This window comes from Pseudorasbora parva, chromosome 18 (genome assembly GCF_024679245.1).
Source record: "Pseudorasbora parva isolate DD20220531a chromosome 18, ASM2467924v1, whole genome shotgun sequence".
NCBI lineage: Eukaryota > Metazoa > Chordata > Actinopteri > Cypriniformes > Gobionidae > Pseudorasbora > Pseudorasbora parva.
In genome coordinates this window covers 30,693,269-30,715,915 of record NC_090189.1, presented here as the reverse complement: position 1 = coordinate 30,715,915, position 22,647 = coordinate 30,693,269, and the positions used below count along the sequence as shown (strand labels likewise).

At 37.7% G+C, this 22,647-nt stretch overlaps 1 protein-coding gene across 2 annotated transcripts in view; it reads left to right on the top strand.

Moving 5' to 3' along the window:
- The window catches only part of rnf145b (ring finger protein 145b), a 45,446-nt gene that overhangs the window by 10,266 nt on the left and 12,533 nt on the right, over nucleotides 1–22,647 (top strand). For both annotated transcript variants that reach the window (XM_067424186.1, XM_067424187.1), the window contains exons 4-9: nucleotides 14,581–14,689; nucleotides 14,895–14,986; nucleotides 16,614–16,849; nucleotides 18,639–18,814; nucleotides 19,280–19,420; nucleotides 20,673–20,855. In XM_067424186.1, the coding sequence (XP_067280287.1) occupies nucleotides 14,581–14,689; nucleotides 14,895–14,986; nucleotides 16,614–16,849; nucleotides 18,639–18,814; nucleotides 19,280–19,420; nucleotides 20,673–20,855 (937 nt within the window). The remainder of the gene's footprint in view (nucleotides 1–14,580; nucleotides 14,690–14,894; nucleotides 14,987–16,613; nucleotides 16,850–18,638; nucleotides 18,815–19,279; nucleotides 19,421–20,672; nucleotides 20,856–22,647) is intronic.

Here is a 22,647-nt window from a genome sequence, read left to right as displayed (position 1 = left end):
GGCTTTAAAGAAGGTCATGTGCTGTGTTTGCAAAGATCACGTATGACACCTCTTTAAACTGATTATTTATTGATAGAATTTAAATGGATAAAAAATAATAATTTCAAATGATCTTATAAAAGTGGCTGTTTATAATAAACTTCCATAAATTATATGCACGCATATTACTCTTACCTGACACTGATATTAAAATCATTGTTGCGGTCTCTGTGATTTGGCTTAATTTATTTTTAAGAGAAGTGTAAGGATAATACAACTTCAGCATTTGGACAGTATTCTGCACTCATTTTGAAATTGACATTTGACATCATCTGACATAAAATTAATGAATAAAATGTAATTGATCTCAGAGATGTGAGTGTTGTGGTTCCTGGTCATAGCAGCACCAGTTGCTGCAGTTAATGAGGTGAATTCAAATGACTTAGACAAAGTCCCATTATTTATTTTTCCCATATTAAATGCCTATTGGCCTGCTGTGCACAGTTAAGCTGATGCCACCGGGGTGGCGGTGCCCCCGGCTTGGGCCCGTCATCGCTGCTCGCAGCTTTAATTATTATTATCTTTTCGCCTTTTGGGCATTTTTGGGGCCCTTCCCATGCTCGAAAACTCTTGAAACTTTGCACACGCATCGGAATGCGCGGCCAACAGGGTCTGGCAGAGGCCTTTGACCCGGGCGTGGCAGGGGGGCTCAACAGCGCCCCCTTGAAAAACTGGGTCTATATATTAAACACACTTGCACGTACATGTATGAAACTCGGTACACTTATAGATCTCATCGGGCCAAACAACTTCCGCACTCATAGTCATAAGCTTCGCCCAACAGGAAGTGAGCTATTATGGGTTGTTCGGAAAACACATGCTCTGGAATTTGCGATACTCCTCCTAGACGATTCACCCGATCAGCACAAAACTCGGTCAGCATGAAGTCAAGACATTGAGGATGCTAAATTGCGAGCAACTTTTTGAAACCTCAAACGGTTTGGCCGTGGCGAAGAGACGAATTTATGGCGAGAAAAGGGAAACAGGAAGTGTGTTATAACTTTTGCATACATTAATTCATTTTGATGAAACTTCAGCTGTGTGTTCGTTGTAAGAGGCCGATCACATGGATATGACTTTTGTGAGTCAAAGTTATAGCGCCACCAACTGGCAGCAGGAAGTGTGTCACTTTTGTCCAAAGTGGGGGGTTAGTTTTATGTACATTCACCAAACTCGGTATATATATTGTACATTTCGAGCCGGACAACTTTCTAATTTAAAGTCATTAGCTCTGACCAACAGGAAGTCAGATAATTTGGTTGGAAGATAACAAGAAGTGGCAAAGCGAGCTCTGAGTTTTTACCTTCTCCTCAAAAGCGATTCATTCAATCTCCTCCAAACTCGGACAACATGAAGTAAATATACAGAAGATGCTAAAATGCGAACGGTTATTGGATATCTCAAACGGTGCTCCCGTAGCAAAAGGCTAAAAAACACAAAATAGGGACACACGTGCCTGGTTCATAAATAAGGCTATACTCCCACCTGCTGGTTATTCTATATATCACACTGTGGTTTTTTTTGTTTTTTTTTCAACACATGCTCTCCCTTAAATGTCCAGTAGAGGGCAATATTGTATAAGCTTTCAAGCAAAAAACCTTGCCTCTGTGTGTGTGTGTGAGAATGGTTTTCTAGCCTGGTGGGGACTTAAACCTGAATGCACACAGACTCATGGGGACTTCCCAATGGGTACAAAAGCTAATAAATCAGACAGAATGAGTTCTTTTGAAGAAAGTTTTGTGTGATGGGTAGGTTTTGGGGCAGGGGCAGTGTAGGATGACAGAATATGGTTTGAACATGCATAAAAACCATTACGTCTATGAGTCCCCAGAAAGATAGTGAACCAGACATGAGTGTGTGTGTGTATGTGTGTGTGTTTGTGGGTGGGTGTGTGTGTTGTGGATGGGGGATGGTGAATGGGCTTAACTGATAAGAGTTGCCTGCAGCATACTTCAGCATTACTACTGTGTGTGTGTGTGCGTGTGTGTGTGTGTGTGTTCTTTTTGCTAGCCTGGTGGGGACTTCAACCTGAATGCACACAGACTGATGGGGACACGTGTCACTGATTTCTACAGTGTGTGTGTATGTGTGTGTGAGCCACTCTTCTGTCTAAAAAGATTACCTCTCAATGCTGTGCTTTGGCCTGCATTAAAGGATAAAACATTTTATTCTGGGTTTGAATAAAAAAATGAATGTATAAAACCAGTTTATTTGTAGGGCATTGACAATATTGTTTTATATAATTAGTTAAATAATTGTGTTAATACAAATAATTATTAATAAAAAAATATAAATATAAAAAAACATTACTAACAAAAGAAAAAAACATTTAATTGTCTTAAAAAAAAGTAGATTAATGCCTTTTGTTTAAATATAAATATAGAATAACTAAATATAGAATAACCAGAAGGTGGAAGTGTAGCCTTCTTCAGTAACCAGGTTGGATATGTCCTAGGGAACACTGTTTTGAAGATACAATAGGGAAAACTATTGTTGTTATTGCAAAACAGTGTTTTCAGACAGTGAAATAAAAACAATGTTCGCTCACTGTTTAGATTTTGTGTCTGTCATTCCCCTTCCCCCTCCCTCTCTCAGGATCACTCTGTGTGTGTGTGTGTGTGTGTGTGTGTGTGTGTGGAGGGGGTCTCTCTCACTGTGTGTGTGTGTGTGTGTGGAGGGGGTCTCTCACTGTGTGTGTGTGTGTGTGTGTGTGTGTGTGTGTGTGTGTGTGTGTGTGTGTGTGTGTGTAGGGGGTCTCTCTCACTCTGTCTGTGTCACCTTGTCTCTTGTTTTTCATAATTTAACCCTTTCATATCATAATTGCTATCAGCAATATCTATCACTTTATTGTGAAAAATAAGTTTAAAAAAATGTATTATATATATATATATATATATATATATATATATATATATATATATATATATATATATATATATATATATATATATATATATATATATATATAAAATACTGGTCTTCTGAACTTACAATATTTTGAGCTGCAAAAAATACATTTGCACATAATTGAAAGTGATATCCTAATACTTTTAATTGTTTTCTTTAACATTGGCTTTAAAGAAGGTCATGTGCTGTGTTTGCAAAGATCATGTATGACACCTCTTTAAACTAATTATTTATTGATAGAATTCAAATGGATTAAAAAATTAAATTTCACATGATCTTATAAAAGTGGCTGTTTATTATAAACTTCCATAAATTATATGCACGCATATTACTCTTACCTGACACTGATATTAAAATCATTGTTACGGTCTCTGTGATTTGGCTTAATTTATTTTTAAGAGAAGTGTAAGGATAATACAACTTCAGCATTTGGACAGTATTCTGCACTCATTTTGAAATTGACATTTGACATCATCTGACATAAAATTAATGAATAAAATGTAATTGATCTCAGAGATGTGACTGTTGTGGTTCCTGGTCATAGCAGCACCAGTTGCTGCAGTTAATGAGGTGAATTCAAATGACTTAGACAAAGTCCCATTATTTATTTTTCCCATATTAAATGCCTATTGGCCTGCTGCGCACAGTTAAGCTGATGCCACCGGGGTGGCGGTGCCCCCGGCTTGGGCCCGTCATCGCTGCTCGCAGCTTTAATTTATTATTATTTTTTTACGCGACTATTTGGGCATTTTTGGGGCCCTTCCCGTGCTCGAAAACTCTTGAAACTTTGCACACGCATCAGAATGCGCGGCCATCAGGGCCGGGCTGAGGCTGGGACCCGGGCGTGGCAGGGGGGCTCGACAGCGCCCCCTAAAGTGGGCTCTGAAAACGGGGTCTATAAATCAAACCGACTTGCACGTACATATATGAAACTCGGTACACATATAGAGCTCATCGGGCCGAACAACTTTCGTGCTCTAAGTTATGCGTCAGCCCAACAGGAAGTGAGCTATTAGGGGTTGTTGAACGCATGCTGTGGAACGCATGCTGTGGAATTTGCGATACTCCTCCTAGACGATTCACCCGATCAGCACCAAACTCGGTCAGCGTGAAGTCAACACACTGAGGATGCCAAATTGCGAGCAACTTTTTGATATCTCAAACGGTTTGGCCGTGGCGAAGAGACGAATTTATGGCGAGAAAAGGGAAACAGGAAGTGTGTTATAACTTCTGCATACATTAATTCATTTTGATGAAACTTCAGATGTGTGTTCGTTGTAGGAGGCCGATCACATGGATATGACTTTTGTGAGTCAAAGTTATAGCGCCACCAACTGGCAGCAGGAAGTGTGTCACTTTCAAAATTGCTTTAAATCCCCATCTTATTTTCACCCGATTCACTTCAAACTTCATCAGTATAATGTCAAAACATGGCAGATATAGACATATGAATGGATTCCTGATTCTTGAAATACTGTTGTCATGGCAACGTGTCAAAGTCTAATAATCTTTTTATGTGTTTTTGAGACTCTTAGCATGCTTGAAATTGCATGAAACTCAACACACACATCTGACATGCTGTCCAGAAGATGCAAGCAAAGATTCAGAAACGGGCGTGGTAGAGGGGCTCAATAGCGCCATCTTTTGTCCAAAGTGGGGGGTTAGTTTTATCTACATTCACCAAACTCGGTATATATATTGTACTTTTCGAGCCGGACAACTTTCTAATTTACTGTCATTAGCTCTGACCAACAGGAAGTTAGATAATCTGGTTTGAAAATGAGAAAAAGTTGAAAGCGAGCTCTGAGTTTTTACCTTCTCCTCAAAAGCGATTCATTCAATCTCCTCCAAACTCGGACAACATGAAGTAAATATACAGAAGATGCTAAAATGCGAATGGTTATTGGATATCTCAAACGGTGTTCCCTTAGCAAAAGCCTAAAAAACACAAAATAAGCACACCAGTGCCTGGTTCATAAATAAGGCTATACTCCCACCTGCTGGTTATTCTATATAATCACAGTTTTTTTTTTCTTTTTTTTCTCAACACTTATGCTCTCATTTAAATGACCAGTAGAGGGCAATATTGTATAAGTTTTCAAGCAAAAAACCTTGCCTGTGTGTGTGTGTGTGTGTGTGTGTGTGTATGTTTTTTTAGCCTGGTGGGGACTTAAACCTGAATGCACAAAGACTCATGGGGACTTACCAATGGGTACAAAAGCTTATAAATCAGACAGAATTAGTTATTTTGAAAATGTGAAAATGCAGAAAGTTTTGTGTGATGGGTAGGTTTAGGGTAGGAGCAGTGTAGGAGGACAGAATATATGGTTTGTACAGTATAAAAACCATTAAGTCTATGGTGAGTCCCCAGAAAGATAGTACACCAGAGACCAGACATGTGACTCTGACTGTGTGTGTGTGTGTGTGTGTGTGTGTCTGATGGGGGATGGGTGCCAGCTGCATTTTGATGAGGAAAAGATTAGCTCTTTTATTGCTGTGTGCTTTGGCCAGCATTAAAGGATATATATATATATATATTATATATATATATATATATATATATATATATATATATATATATATATATATATATATATATATATATATATATATATATATATTTCTGGGTTTGAATAAAAAAATGGAAAAAGTATGGAACCAGTTAATTTGTAGAGCATTGACAATATCGTTTTATATAATTAGTTTCGTAATTGTGAAAATACAAATATAAAAAGACCTTTAGATAAATACTAAAGTCAACTCGGTCAACATGAAACAAAGGACACTGAAGATTTGACAGGCATTGACAATATTTTTTATATGATTAGTTTAATAATTGTGTTAATACAAAGAAGGTGGGAGTATAGCCTTATTTATGAACACGGCTGGATAAGTCTTTGAGAAAAATGTATAAAAATAAAACACATGGCTAGTTTTATCTATAGTCACCAAACTCAGAAAGAATAAAAATGTAAAATGAATGTACTTTTTGTATTTTTTTTTATCAATATATTGGTTTTCTTTAACATTTTGTATTTGAAGATTAATTCTTAAAACTAAAATACTAACATAAAAAAACACATTTGAGTTTCTTTTTCAAATAATTTTCTCCGACCATTTAGATTTTATTATTATTTTTTGTTTAAAATCTTGTTCAATATTCATGTTTTTTAGCCTGGTGGGGACTTCAACCTGAATGCACACAGACTCATGGGGACTCGTGTCACTGTAGGGACCTAAATTGAGGTCCCAATGGGTACAAAAGCTTATAAATCACACAGAATGAGTTCTTTTGAGAATGTAAATTTAATTTTTTGTTTCAAACCTTGTTCAATCGGAATCAGACTATGCCTCTCTCTTTCTGTCTGTCCTTACCCCCCCCCCCCCCCCCCCCACTCTCTCAGGCTCACTCTGTGTGTGTGTGTGTGAATGGTTTTCTAGCCTGGTGGGGACTTAAACCTGAATGCACACAGACTCATGGGGACTTCCCAATGGGTACAAAAGCTTATAAATCAAACAGAATGAGTTCTATTGAAAAGGTGAAAATGCAGAAAGTTGTGTGATGGGTAGGAGCAGTGTAGGATGACAGAATATATGGTTGTTACAGCATAAAAACCATTACATCTATGCTGAGTCCCCAAAAAGATAGTGAACCAGACGTGTGTGTGTGTGTGTGTGTGTGTGTGTGTGTGTGTGTGTGTGTGTGTGTGTGGAGAGAGAGAGAGGGAGGGGGGCTGATTTCTACCTTCAGCTTACTACAGTGTGTGTGTGTGTGTGTGTGTGTGTGTGTGTGTGTGTGTGTGTGTGTGTGTGTGTGTGTGTGTGTGTGTGTGTGTGTGTGTGTGTGTGTGTGTGTGGAGAGAGAGGGAGGGGGGCTGATTTCTACCTGCAGCTTACTACTGTGTGTGTGTGTGCGTGCGTGCGTGCGTGCGTGCGTGCGTGTGTGTGTGAAGAGGTGGGGGGGCTGATTTCTACCTTCAGCTTACTACAGTGTGTCTGTATTGTATAAGTTTTGAAGCAAAATAAACTTGCCTGTGTGTGTGTGTGTGTGTGTGTGTGTGTGTGTGTGTGTGTGTGTGTGTGTGTGTGTGTGTGTGTGTCTGTGTGTGAGTGGTTTTCTAGCCTGGTGGGGACTTCAACCTGAATGCACACAGACTCATGGGGACTCGTGTCACTGTAGGGACCTAAACTGAGGTCCCAATGGGTACAAAAGCTTATAAATCAGACAGAATGAGTTCTTTTGAAAATGTAAAAATGCAGAAAGTTTTGTGTGATGGGTAGGTTTAGGGGTAGGGGCAGTGTAGGAGGACAGAATATATAGTTGGTACAGTATAAAAACCATTAAGTCTATGGTGAGTCCCCAGAAAGATAGCACACCAGACATGTGAGTGTGTGTGTGTGTGTGTCTGTGTGTGTGTGTGTGTGTGTGTGTGTGTGTGTGTGTGTGTGTGTGTGTGTGTGTGTGTGTGTGTGTGTGTGTGTGTGTGTGTGTGTGTGTGTGTCTGATGGGGGATGGGGGCCAGTTGCATTTTGATGGTGAAAAGATTGACTCTTTCATTGCTGTGTGCTTTGGCCAGCATTAAAGGATAAAAAATATAAATATTTCTGGGTTTGAATAAAAAAATGGAAAAAGTATGGAACCAGTTAATTTGTAGAGCGTTGACAATATAGTTTTATATAATTAGTTTCATCATTGTGAAAATACAAAGAAGGTGGGAGTATAGCCTTATTTATGAACACGGCTAGATAAGTCTTTGAGAAATATATATAAAAATAAAACACTTGGCTAGTTTTTTCTATAGTCACCAAACTCAGAATGAATAAAAATGTAAAATGAATGTACTTTTTGTATTTTTTTTTATCAATATATTGGTTTTCTTTAACATTTTGTTTTTGAAGATTAATTCTTAAAACTAACATACTAACATAAAAAAAACACATTTGAGTTTCTTTTTCAAATAATTTTCTCCGACCATTTAGATTTTATTATTATTTTTTGTTTAAAATCTTGTTCAATGTTCATGTTTTTCTAGCCTGGTGGGGACTTCTACCTGAATGCACACAGACTCATGGGGACTCGTGTCACTGTAGGGACCTAAATTGAGGACCCAATGGGTACAAAAGCTTATAAATCAGACAGAATGAGTTCTTTTGAGAATTTACATTTATTTTTTTTGTTTTAAATCTTGTTCAATCGGAATCAGACTATGCCTCTCTCTTTCTGTCTGTCCTAACCCTCCCCCCCTCACTCTCTCAGGCTCACTCGGTGTGTGTGTGTGTGTGTGTGTGTGTGTGTGTGTGTGTGTGTCTGTGTGCGTGAGTGTGTGCGTGAGTGTGTGCGTGTGTGGTGGTGGTGGGGGGGTCTCTCTCACTCTGTGTGTGTGTGTGTGTGTGTGTGTGTGTGTGTGTGTGTGTGTCACCTTGTCTCTTGATTGTCATAATTTAACACTTTTATATCATAGGCTATCACAAATAGCTATCACTTTGATGTGAAAAATAAGTTAAAAAAAACAACACAAAATATAACATATCTTTAAAAAATATACAGGCCTTCTGGACTTACAAAATTGTGCATGTATATTACTCTTACCTGACACTGATATTAAAATCATTGTTGTGGTTTCTGTGATTTAGCTTTATTTATTTATTTGTATTTAAAAAAATATTGAATGCCACACATATTGAAATAAAAACATGCATGCTTTTTGCTGCATAAAATTGGTGAGCAATCACAAGCTACAGGAAGGTCAAAAACACATAAAGAGAAGTTTAAGGATAATACAACTTCAGCATTTGGACAGTATTCTGCACTCATTTTGAAATTGAGATTTGACATCATCTAACATAAAATTAATGAGAAAAATGTAATAGATCTCATAGATGTGACTGTTGTGGTTCCTGGTCATAGCAGCACCAGTTGCTGCAGTCAATGAGGTGAATTCAAATGACTTTGACATAGTCCCTTTATTTATTTTTTCCCATATTAAATGCCTATTGGCCTGCTGTGCACAGTTAAGCTGATGCCACCGGGGTGGCGGTGCCACCGGCTTGGGCCCGTCATCGCTGCTCGCAGCTTTAATTACTTATTGCTTTTCTAACTGATCAGATTTATGAACTTGATCTGGTTTATGATCATACCGTCAACACCGTCAAAGGTGATTCTGAGCCGTATCTAGACTTGGTGGGTGGGCAACCCATAATAATACCAATGCAGCAACACCCTGGCGAGTTTTGTGCGCATGCTTGTTTTCTTGGCTGTCTCTACTCTCGGTTGAAGTAAAGCAAAGTGCTAGTGCTGTTTGTACTCTGGCTGGTGTCCTCTTCTAATGGGCCAGTGGAAACGCAGAGTCAGGAGTTGGGAAGTTTTTTATGATGGGAACATTCTAGGTTGTTAGTTATTAAAGCAGTAATTAAACTATCGACCTGCAAGCTGTAATTAAGGTCTGTTCTGTGTCATGACGCCTGCTTCGTTTGTGTCAAAGAAAATGAGGAAAGGGAGAAAAGCTGAGCATCCATATCATGACATAGAGAGAGTTTGTTTTTCTTATTCTTTATAGATGGAGTGTAGCTATGCAGTAATATCCAAATGCTGTAATGAACTACTTGCACTGAGCATCGTGAAGCAATTTCATTTTGAAATTACAGCAATTATGTCTTAATTTTGTCTATAAATTGTTTATTTAAATGAAGTTTAACGAGTAAGTTTTTTTCACCATTTCTGGACAAGCCTATGATTAGGCAATATACACAACAAGCTTACATTATATCTTGAGGTTTTCGTTAAGCTACATTAAAGAAAAAACATGCAAAACAAAAGCATTTAAGCTGAACTTATTAGTATATAGTAAACATATTCTAATAAAGCAGACTGCACTGATAATCTTACAGAACGTACGCTCAAGTTGGTATACAGTTGTCGTGTTTATGTCGTTTCACATGCTTATGTTGAGAAAAACAAGAATATTCACATGCTCGGGTGAGAGTTGCCTCCTTAGTCTGATAACAATAAGGCCAGCTACAGAGAAAACGTGCTCGCGACACAGATGTTGGAGGGTCAGTGAAAGATAATGGTGTGCTAAGTGAAGTTTCTTACAGCGCTTTGTGTTTTCTGTTCTTAAAAATATTTCCCTAGACGAAACTTCATCTACTGTACTCATGCATGCATCTTTAAATTAAATAGTGATCATCTATATCAGCTTTATATCGGCCATGATCTCATCTCTCAACCTTTGGCATCAGCCATCAAAATAATCAGTATGGGTCAGCCACTACTTGTTAGTTAGCTAGAAAAATAACTCTGGACAGCAGCATTTTGCATTCTATCACACTTTTCACCTATTAGTGATGTAATGTTGAATAAATCTGTCATGAAAACAAGTTATGACAGCCACCATTTAAATGATTTGTTTTAACAAGTTTTCTGAATTGAGTAAATAATCAAAAACATATTGTACTCTCGATCATGTGCTTACACGTATATGTTGTAGCAGGCGTCGTGTCCAACAGCAGTTTCATCTAAGATTAATGAATGAATTGGTGAACGTTTAATAGTATGTGAACGTTTAACATTCTGGTGTCGGATTTTATTCATCTGTCTGTTAACTTTGCATTGCAAATACAGTTTTGACTTCTCCATTTATCCAACCCCCTATCTCTGAGTGTACAAACTAAACATCCAGTTACTAGGATGTGAATTCCAGTATTTAAGAAGTAAGCTAATTCTTTAATAAAAAATAAATAACAGTTTACAAATTGAGAGCTGCAAAAAATGCAGACCTCTACAGTGGTGCCATGCGCAGGTGCGTCAGTTCCCTGTTGGAGAGAAAAGAGAGGAAGAATGCACAGTTTGTATTGGTGTATTGATAATGTAGAAAAGGAGTATTGAAACCGTTTCAGATTTTTTAGGATAACTAAAAAATCAGTGATTGGCAGTCAAGTGATCATTCATTTTTACATGATTTGCCATCCAGCAACATGCCACATTTCCGCCACCTGATACATTTAGATACAGTATGCCTGCTTAAAACCAACAACAGTGTCTTTGTGACCTCCGGCTAAACACTGTCAGTATGATAAAGTAAAATAAATATGGCTTCAATACACACATCTTTACCACACCTTCCTCTCCTCACTGTCCCTCTCATTGTGTGACCTGTGTTGGACACTTGATCCAGCTGAGCAAGTTTCAGTGACGCTGATTTGTGCCTCATAGACTCGACACGCAAGACTAGCACACTATATAACCACAGAATCTAATGAGGCGTTCATTCGTCCTTTGGCAAATATTGGCATGTTTTTTTCTTTAAGCCTGTTATTAAGTATTCAATGTTTAGAGTATTTCTTTTTTTATAAGTAAGAGCAATTATTTTAATAAAATATTTTATATGAACAATTTGATCATGAAATTTCATTACATTATTTATAAAGTTTTCTAATAGACTTTTGTTTATTCTAATTTATAATAAGCTGCCCAAATGGGGTGTTGGTATTCTTATTTTTTCAGTTGCTAATTCATACTGAAGTAAACAATTACATAAGCATAATCATTCTGTGGTATGTGAAGTCAATATAGAGAGAACAGCTGCACTGCGCTACACACACACACACACACACACACACGCCTATAAACTAATACCGTGGTGCTAGTCTGGCATTCTCTCACAGTACTTTCCGGAATGATGTAAGCAACAGCAAATGCTTCATAGATGATCCCTTGCAAGCTAGATGCTCACCCAGCTGTCCACCGCAGTATATTAGATTTCATTCTTTTTTAACATGCTGGATTCTCTCTGCATGTTTGGTGCAGTGGATCTAAACCACCACAAGAAGTACAATTGTTTGCAAGCCAGACACACATGATGTTTTACTTCATGGCAGAATCTTTCCCAGACCTGCTCATTCAACCAAAGATATTGGGAGAATAGAGTTGTTCTAGTACAACATGCTGGCCAGCCCAGGCAATGAATCCGCATGGTGTTTGACAGAACTTCCTCTTGGCCTGAACAGTCATTTAGGTTTAGTGCGTTAGATAGATACTGCTGACACCTTTAAACAGGCACAGGGTTGAAGACACTACTGCTGCAATAAAGATCTCACCACAAATGTCATTGACCCAATACTTGACCTCAAAGTTTATTCCTGGTCTATATAACTAGCAATATATGTGTGGTTTTTGTGCAAAAGTAAAATCAGCACTTTATTTGGCATTCGGAAAGTGGTTAGGAAGTGCATTTAGGAATCAGTGGTTAAGATTTATTTACAACACTGTTCTAGAACAGTACAATGTTGTTTGTGCAAACCCACATGTTTGTGCGCGTGAAGCACATTTTACGGAGGACAGTTTCCTGGTGTGAACCTAGGCTGTGTACAATCTCTATTTAAAAAAAAAGGGGATTATAGTAGGGCTGTCAATCGATTAAAATATTAAAAGGTACCCTAGAATGAGTTGAAACAATATGTTGGCTTATTTAAGGGCAAGAATTGTCCAGATATAGTTTTACAGGTCCATTTACAACTAGGGATGGGCATTTTCCCAAAATATTGTATTCGAATATTTGGGTTCATAAAAATCGAATATTCGAATATCGCACTCGTGAACGCAGTAATGCTTTTTCCCCCTTCGGCTGGTGTTTGGATGTCATGTGATTCTCGTTGTTCTGGAGTAGATATTATGATAACCCAGTTTCATTAACTGACTTTATCAAAAGTAACTTCATTTTGTAAGATCATTTTCAATAGTCATCTAAGTAATTCCAAACACAACGCAAGGCAGACGACGACATTGTGATCAAATACACTCAACTTATTTGCCTGCTCCACAGCGCCACACAGTGGATTTAGTTATAACTGCGAGATTTAGAGGGATTTCTCATAGATCCACTGCATTTACAGCCAGCAAATCAACGCAGTAAAATTCGAATAGTATTTTTAGCTTTCGAATGTTAATTACAGATAAAATATTCGACTATTCGAATATTCGTGCACACCCCTATTTACAACCCTATAAATTGTCCCTAGGATGTAATGCTCTGTTTTTGCCTTATTTGGAAGGGTCATGAATATTAATGTTGAGCTCTGCTCTGATTGGCTTATTTCAGCAGCTCACACAAGTTCAGTTGTTCAGCGAAGCAGCTTGTGAGTCCTGACCGTCCTGACAGAACATAGACTGACTGAATGACACTTTAAGCATAAAAGCTCAAATGGAGATTGTTAAAATGCAGCTTACTTGTTTATTGGGAGAGAGAGAGAGAGAGAGAGAGAGAGAGAGAGAGAGAGAGAGAGAGAGAGAGAGAGAGAGAGAGAGAGAGAGAGAGAGAGAGAGAGAGAGAGAGAGAGAGAGAGAGAGAGTTAATTACATCAGTCTGTGCATCTCTCGCGTGCATATGGTTGCCAGATTGCACATGTTTAGGTAAAACGCCAGATAGTATACATGTTCTTTTCACAGAAAAGCTCTGATTGGAGGATTTAAATGACAGAAATCTGGCAGCACGAATGCTCGAATGCTCTTCTTCCACCTCTTCTTAATATTAACCGTTGTCATTAGACACAATATTTAGTTTTGTATGGGGCTTGTTTACCTGATGTTTCGGCTGTGCAATTTCGCCTGACAACGAACATGTTCGGCGATATGCAAATGTTGGGTGCGTATGATCCCAGCGATTGCGTCACAGTTGGTGTTATGATGAGAAGCACTTTTTTTTCCATGGTGTTTTTCTCACTGAACTCTTCCATGTACTGAACTCTTATTATTTCACTATGGCAAGGTTAATTAAATTTTTCATTCTAGGGTACCTTTAATTGCGATTAATCGCATATCGCAATTGAATTTCTGGACCTGAAAACTGCCAGATTTACCAGAAAAATATTCAGAAAAAGCACTGCTTATTTTCCAACAGAGCTATTCATCGGCAGAAATTGAACCATCACTTCATGAGAATTAACCGTTTCATTTGAGAAAATGGTCATATCATGAACACACACTCAAAGGTCGTTACAAGTACAACACGTCAAAATAAAGGTTTGGTGTAACATGAAGAAATTGACAGAATATATTAGGCTACTGTTGTACAGTAGATTTAGATACGCCTCTATCTATGTAATAATAATACGCCTCTACTAATAATAATGCCTACATTGTTGCTTAATTTTCACTTGATCTTTAAACAGTGTTTAATTTTAAACAACAACCTTTAAATGTTTTACTTATAATGAGAAACATCATTAATAATAAACTCATTGAATTTAATAATATTTTTGAAAAATAGTTAAATACAATAAAAATATATATTTTTTTGCTGTTGTACCGAAATTGGTACAGGGTACCGTCAAATTTTTACGGTATTGGTACCGACTACTGGAATTTTGGTACTATGACATGACATCCCTAATCACAATCTAAGTTTTTTTTTATATTGCGAGACCTAGTGTAGAGGAGCTACAAAAAAATTAGCCGTTATTTTGAATGTTCTCATTTGTTGTTGATTCTTATGGATAATTTAGAACCATTATTAATTTAGAAGAAGTTTTTGTGTTTGTTTTAGGTAAGATGGCATAGGCACTTGGTTTATTTATTTAATCCAGTGCATATCTGTATATCATTATTCATGTCAGTAATTGAGACTCCCTTTTCTTCAGGTTATATCCTTAGTTTGGTGTTGTTGACTTTACCCCGACAACACCTGGTGCAGCTCTACCTCTATGTGCTCACAGCTCTTCTGCTCTTCGCTGGACACCAGCTTTCCAGGTCTGTGCTCACAGCAGCCTTTTGCACGACTGTTTACTAACACAGGATGTGCAGCAGATGACACATTGGCTTTGAAGTACACACACTCGCAATATTTCTAGCTGTTGTCACCTAGAACAAGTACAGAATTTGACATTTAATGCAATTGTTTAGCACATATCATGATTGTCAAACAAACAGTGCTCAATAACTGCTGTTCCTGCAGGGATTACGTACGCGGAGAGCTGGATTCGGGTTACGAGGGTCCCCTCTACTTGGAGCCCCTGTCTATGAACCGCTTTACCACAGCACTCATCGGTACATCCTGCGCCATCAACAACTCGATTTTGTTATCTTCACCGCTGAAGCATTATTAGGGACTAGTGTTGTATTACTGAATTTCAGTTCCCACCCCTGTTGTAAAAGACACATGACTGCTGAACTATAACAGAGTCTAAAAGAGAAGAAACCAAATCTCAATGTGCTCAATTTGCTAATGAATAGAGGCCCTGTGAAATGCTTCCCGTTTTACTAATGAGGCATTTAGGAATGGAATGGCATGCAACCAAACCTTTCTTTGTGAAAAACAGCCTTCAAGTGATTTAACTGCTTTAAAAGAAGTAAAGCTTTATCTCAAGGTGGTAAAACCCAATACACTGTACACCTAATCAGCTTCTATCAACATGGGTTCTCGAGGTGTCATATACAGATGAGGCAGAATATCAGTTTGACACGTCGATGTCATCAAGAGGTGGATAAAAGAGAAGTAAGCTAAAACAGTAGCAATACTCGGCGGTAGAACAGAAATAGTTCAATTGTTTTGGCTCAGTTCTGCATCTGGGAATGTGTTTCAATGGACGTCACAAAAACAGTATTTCTGTAAAGCTGCAGGAGCTTTGATGTTTGTAGCAGGTTTCAGGACGCAAAAACATTTCTACGGGGCAAATTAAAATTCAATGATATTTCCTGGGAAACCTTGAAATATAAAGGAATTTTAAATTAGGATTTACAGGCTTAGGAAAATTGGAATTTTTATAATACCCCCCACCCCCCAAAATAAATAAATAAACCATTCTAAAATAGTTTTAAAGGAGTAGAACATCAAATTTCTCTTTGCAATCAGTTTCACAGTTTCTTAAATTGTTTTAAATCCTAGAAAAGTCAAAAATATTCTATAATGAATTTAAATTTTATAATCAAAGTATTTTATTTTTATTTTATGTTTGGACAGAAAATGGAAATTCACAGACATTTCTATAATAGGTTTTCTTTTAAAAATGTTTCTAAAATATTCAAAAGTGAAATATTTGAATGGGTTTTGCTAGTACAATCTCCATAAAAATATTTTACACACATCCTGAGAATAGTCTTGGAAATTCATAATTATACAGATATTTACTTTTATAAGAAATATCCAAAGATTTAATCCTGTAATATGTATTATATAGAAGATTATTAATATGTTTAACATGGTTCACAAACACTGCTGCACTGGAGGGCAGTTTCTAAATTTCACTTGAAATTAAACACAATTTGAATAGAAAATCTTCATAGTCAAAATCTGTAATCTTTGCTGGCCCAGCCAAATGAAGATCTGAGATAAAATAACTATTGGCCTTTTGTTAGTCATGTCAAGTGACATGTCATGTCAGTGACCACTGTACACAGAGCACACGTATTATGCCCCTTTTGGCAACAACATCGCGAGAGACGTCGTTTGTAAATCCGGTCTTACAGTATTGTGGGAACAGACTGCCTTACAGTGATTATTTTCGATGCAGCAAAGTAGCACAAAAAGATGAATTTAAGTTTCAGCAAGTCAAATTGTGTCTTTTATTTGCCATGTCAACACAGCAAAGCCAGTCACATTGGGGGGACATTGAGGTGTGTATGATTCTTCTTTTTGTTTAGTGTGTTTGTTCAATAAGACTATCCTCTCCCTCAGGTCAGGTTGTGGTGTGTACGCTGTGTTCCTGCGTAATGCAGACCAAACAGATCTGGCTGTTTTCTGCACACCTGCTCCCTCTTGTGGCTAGACTGTGCCTTGTGCCCCTGGAGACTATCGTCTTCATCAACCGCTTTGCTATGATCTTCACCGGTCTGGAGGTGCTCTACTTCATCGCCGCCAACCTGCTGGTGCCATACAATCTGGCCAAAACTGCCTACAGGGAGCTGGTACAGGTATGACTGTGCAGCATTTTTCTCATGAGATCATATACTAAGAAACTACCTATGATTTAGAGAAAACATTTTTTTTTTTTACTTTAAAAATAATTGTACTAAAACACATTTTCTATAACGCAGGGGAATCATTTTGTCAAATTAAATTTGTAAAAAATATAAAATTTGCTCAAAAGTTTGAAATAAAAAACAAGATTTTTCAGCATCATTACTCCAGCCTTCAGTGTCCTAAATTAGATGCACCTGTTTGAGGTTGTTAGCTGCATAAAGACACCTTTCCACCCCATGCAATCAGTAAGAATCCAACTACTAACATGGCCAAGATCAAAGAGCTTTCCTAAGACACTAGAGACAAAATTATACACCTCCATTGCCAAGCAACTTGGTGGAAAAAATGTCCACTTTGGGAGCAATCATTAGAAAATGGAAGAAGCGAAACATGACTGTCAATCTCCCTCGGACTGGGGCTCCATGCAAGATCTCACCTCGCGGGGTCTCAATGATCCTAAGAAAGGTGAGAAATCAGCCTAGAACTACACTGAAGGAGCTGGTCAATGACCTGAAAAGAGCTGGGACCACCGTTTTCAAGGTTACTGTTGGTAATACACTAAGACATCAATGTCTGAAATCATGCATGGCACGGAAGGTTCCCCTGCTTAAACCAGCACATGTCCAGGCCCGTCTTAAGTTTGCCAATGAACATTTGGATGATCCAGAGGAGTCATGGGAGAAAGTCATGTGGTCAGATGAGACCAAAATAGAACTTTTTGGTAATAATTCCACTAAGCGTGTTTGGAGGAAGAAGTATGATGAGTACCATCACAAGAACACCATCCCTACTGTGAAGCATGGAGGTGGTAGCATCATGCTTTGGGGGTGTTTTTCTGCACATGGGACAGGGCAACTGCACTGTATTAAGGAGAGGATGACTGGGGTTGTTTTGGGAACAACCTCCTTCCCTCAGTTAGAGCATTGAAGATGGCTCAAGGGTTGAGGCTGGGTCTTCCAACATGACAATGACCCGAAGCACACAGCCAGAATAACCAAGGAGTGGCTCTGTAAGAAGCATATCAAGGTTTTGGTGTGGCTTGGCCAATCTCCAGACCTAAACCCAATAAAGAATCTTTGGAGGGAGCTCAAGCTCTCTTTCTCAGCGACAGGTCAGAAACCTGACTGATCTGCAGACGATCTGTGTGGAGGAGTGGACCAAAATCCCTCCTGCAGTGTTTGCAAACCTGGTGAAAAACTACAGGAAACGGTTGACCTCCGTAATTGCAAACAAAGGCTACTGTGCCAGATATTAACATTGATTTTCTCAGGTGTTCAAATACTTATTTGCAACTGTATCATACAAATAAATAGTGTTAAAAAAAATACATTGTGATTTTTATTTTTTAGATTATGTCTCTCACAGTGGACATGCACATACGATGACAATTTCAGACCCCTCTATGATTTCTAAGGGGGAGAACTTGCAAAATAGCAGGGTGTTCAAATGCTTATTTTCCTCACTATATATATATATATATATATAGTGAGGAAAATAAGATGTGTATATATAAGATTAGACATGAGTTATTAAATTAAAATATTTCCCAAAATGGTAGCTGTGGGGTAAAGTGTAAACTGGGGCTAAAGTGCAAATGAAACTAATAATGATAGGAGCTTTGCCTCAAGTACTTACATATTAGACATTAAACCTATTTTTCTTTTATGAAAATGTAAATTAATAATGTTTAGCGAAATAAGGCGATGGAATTATGCATTCATAAATGTTTTTTTTCTGTAGGTGGTGGAAGTGTATGGATTGCTAGCTCTGGGCATGTCTCTCTGGAATCAGCTGGTTCTGCCTGTTCTCTTCATGTGCTTCTGGCTGGTGCTGTTCGCACTGCAGATATACACCTACTTCAGCACACGGGACCAGCCTCCCTCCCGAGAGAGACTGCTCTTCTTGTTCCTCACCAGGTCTGACTGCTGCACCTGGGCACTATATAGTCCACCTATTAAGGCCACATACAAACTAATGTTTCAGGAGTAAAAAACACATTTCAATATGGGAGTGAGTCCCATATATTATCGTTATGTGTGTGTACGAAACATGACTCACTCCCAAAATCATGATGATTGACACTGTTGTAACCATAGCAATGTTCTGACGTCTCACGTGTGTTATATGCTCTTTTGGATTAATATGACCCAAGTTATTATTACCTTATTAACAACTGACTTCAGCTTCGGTGTGGTGTGTCTGTATTTAGTCAGCACAAACATTACCGTCTACATTTAACTCTGAATGCATTGCAACAAGGATTTGGAACAGCTCCATAATCATAAACTAAACGAGATTCTAGGGCAGTAGAAGACTATAACAGCATTCAACAATATCTAGCATATGTAAATGTTTTGATGATGATGATGTGTTTTCTGCAGTATCGCTGAGTGCTGTAGTACTCCTTACTCACTGCTGGGGCTGGTCTTCACGGTGTCTTTTGTGGCGCTGGGCGTCCTTACCCTCTGCAAGTTCTACCTGCAGGGCTACAGAGCTTTCATGAACGACAACGCCATGCACAGGTGAGAAACATCCAACCAAATATGGTTAGAATACATTTCAAAACATGACATTTTTGCAGGGACTCGTATATTAGGGGTGTTGAAATGAATTGTTTCATTGATACATCGTGATGTGGACGATTCTGCAACGATGCAATAATACACCATAATCGATTATTGCCTACTGATGTTTCTCTGACATCATTCGTTCCTTACGCGCTTCTCGCCCTAGCATAAACTGGTGGGGGGAGGTGAAATACAAAAGTGAGTAATAAAACGTGCACCCACTATTTTAACATTTATAGCATGCGAGCGTGCATGTGTCGGTCCACTTTGTGAGTGTGCGTGCACATTCTTGCGAGTACGAGCGTGTGTGTGTGTGTGTGTGTGTTATTGTAACCTAAGTAAACTACTTGACAGTTTCATGCACTTTTAGTAGCCCATTTACTATTTTTTTTATTAGCTCTAAATGTCACCTGCTGTGTTCAGACTTAAGTTGTGTTTTGATGTTAGTACATTCTGGAAGTGTACTTTCTTGGAGCAGATTAAAATAAAATGGGAGGTATATATATATATATATATATATATATATATATATATATATATATATATATATATATATATATATATATATATATATATATATGTATAATATGTCCTTCTCAAGAATTAGCATATTGTGATAAAGTTCATTGTTTAACATAATGTAATGTTAAAAATTAATCTTTTGCAGGTGTTTAAAGTTAATTAGTTGTTTCAGATGATTAGGTTATAATATGCTTATTTTTTGAGAGAATTTTGGGTTTTCATGAGCTGTATGCCAAAATGATCAGTATTAAAACAATAAAATACCTGAAATATTTCAGTTTGTGTGCAATGAATCTAAAATATATGAAAGTTTAATTTTTATCATTACATTATGGAAAATAATGAACTTTATCACAATATGCTAATTTCTTGAGAAGGACCTGTGTGTGTGTGTGTGTGTGTGTCTAATATATATATATATACACACACACACACACACACACATATAAACATACATACATACATACATACATACACTGACTGTGCTCATTGATTAACAAAAACATAGCAATGTGCAGTGATTGAGGATGCAACAAATCGTTATGCATCATGTTATCGAAATTAAATGTTGACACGATCGCAATTCGTAATCAAATTGATTTGTTAGGCCAGTGATGATTCCTATTCTATATACAGTAGATCGTAACCGTATATATTGTGTATTTCTTTCTCTTCTGGCTTTCAGAGGCATGACGGAGGGTATCACTCTGCTGATCCTGGCTGTTCAGACTGGTCTCATTGAACTACAGGTCATTCACAGAGCTTTCCTTCTCAGCATCATCCTCTTCATCGTGGTGGCCTCCATCCTGCAGTCCATGCTGGAGATTGCTGACCCCATAGTTTTAGCCCTGGGGGCCTCCAGAGACAAGTATGAGTCCCAACACCTCTTGCTTACTTTATGCCTGATCAAAATACATCTCCCTGGCAAATTGCAGACAAGACTTATGGGAAACCACACATGTAAATTATACACAACCATTTTTATTTTTTGATTATTTTGTTTACTAGGGATGAGACGCAATAGAAAAAAAGAAAATAACTAAAGTCTTCCATTACGTTTGAATATTCCCTCTAAAAAAAGTATTCGAACATCTAGGTGCACATTTTATCAATAACACGCATTACATCAATAACAGGACAAATTTAAACAAAGAGACATAACTACTTGTAAAGGTAGTCTATTTAAGTTTAAAGATATTTTACCTACACAAAAACAAGTAAAAACCGCAAAGCTCAATCTCTCTCGCCCTCTATCTCACGCTCTCTGCGAAACAAACTTTGAGTGCCGATCAAGAGTTTTGTGCAAGCAATTTAAGGAATTAGCAGGCTTCATTCAGTGATTGAAACAAATATTATTAATATTAATTGAAGTTTTACAGCGTATTAAACGCTCCCAGCGAGCTGTGCTGTGGTAAACATGGAGCTTTTCCTTGACATGAAACGGTAAATAATCAAACCAGTGGAAGCAGTGCATTTATCCTTTATTCATGCAATATCTATTCAGTCAGTACAGTAGCCTACACTTTAATGTTTCTGTTTAACTTTAAATAAAACAAGGCACATAATTCAGAGAAATTACCTCATGTTGCTAGTGGTCAAATGGTATGCTAACTGTATCTTACATAGCTTGCATACAACTTTATCTCACGGCTCAACAATTTTATCCCTACCAACCAAAACCCAAAGTACTCTCAGACATGAGTTTTTAGATTTTTGGGGGTTAAAATCGCTTTCTCTGCTGCTGTCGAGTTGGGCTCTGCACTTTTCTGCCATCTTCCATTCAAGACCCGTCAACTTTCAGCAGTGACTCTGTTCCAGCCAGACAGTGTGTGACCTGTCCCTGAGGCGCGCTAGCGTGCCCTCTCGCAAAGCAGACAGCCATGCCTAAACTACCACGAGTGTTTTTTCCCACTTTTTTTTTTTTGAATATACATTTTTTTTACCTTCGAAATTCTTTTTTTTCAAATATATATTTGAAGTTAGAAAACCGTAATTCCTCAAATAAAGACCGGGGCCTTTATTTACCTGAACTGCCGATGGGAACCAGCTTGTATTTGAAGCAGGCTTTTATTAGGGGCAGGCCTGTATTTCTAATTCCATCTGTTTGAAATATAATTGCTTTATGTAAACCGTTTTCAATTTAAAGTGATCGTTCCAGTGGACAAATATCATTGATTTTTTTTTAAGAAACATTTGCAAAAATATCACCATACAACAAAATAATACGCATTTTTTGTAATTCCGCGCGCAGCTCCGCATCCGAGGTTGAACGAGTTCTCAGCGAATCTAGCCGAGCATGACGTCTCATCACACCCGCCCCCAGTTTGCACATACAAATTAGGTGCTTATATTTACTGAATGAGCCTACTAAAGCAGAAAAAAAGCCATTTTAAATAAAGATCCACGTTTAAGCAAATAAATAAATAAATCACGACATTAAAGTTTAGCGAAATTAGTAAATATTTAAGAGATCGTTAATTTAGCGCTTATTTTGTTCTCATGTCACAAGTAATAATTTCAATGCCAAGGTTTACTGAGTTTTACACGATTCTTTTGTAGTGTGGTTTTTGGTGAAATGTACTTAAAATATATATCACCTGTGTACATTAGCCCACTTCTTCTCAACGCTTTTTCTTGTTGGTTTATAGAACAATTACTCC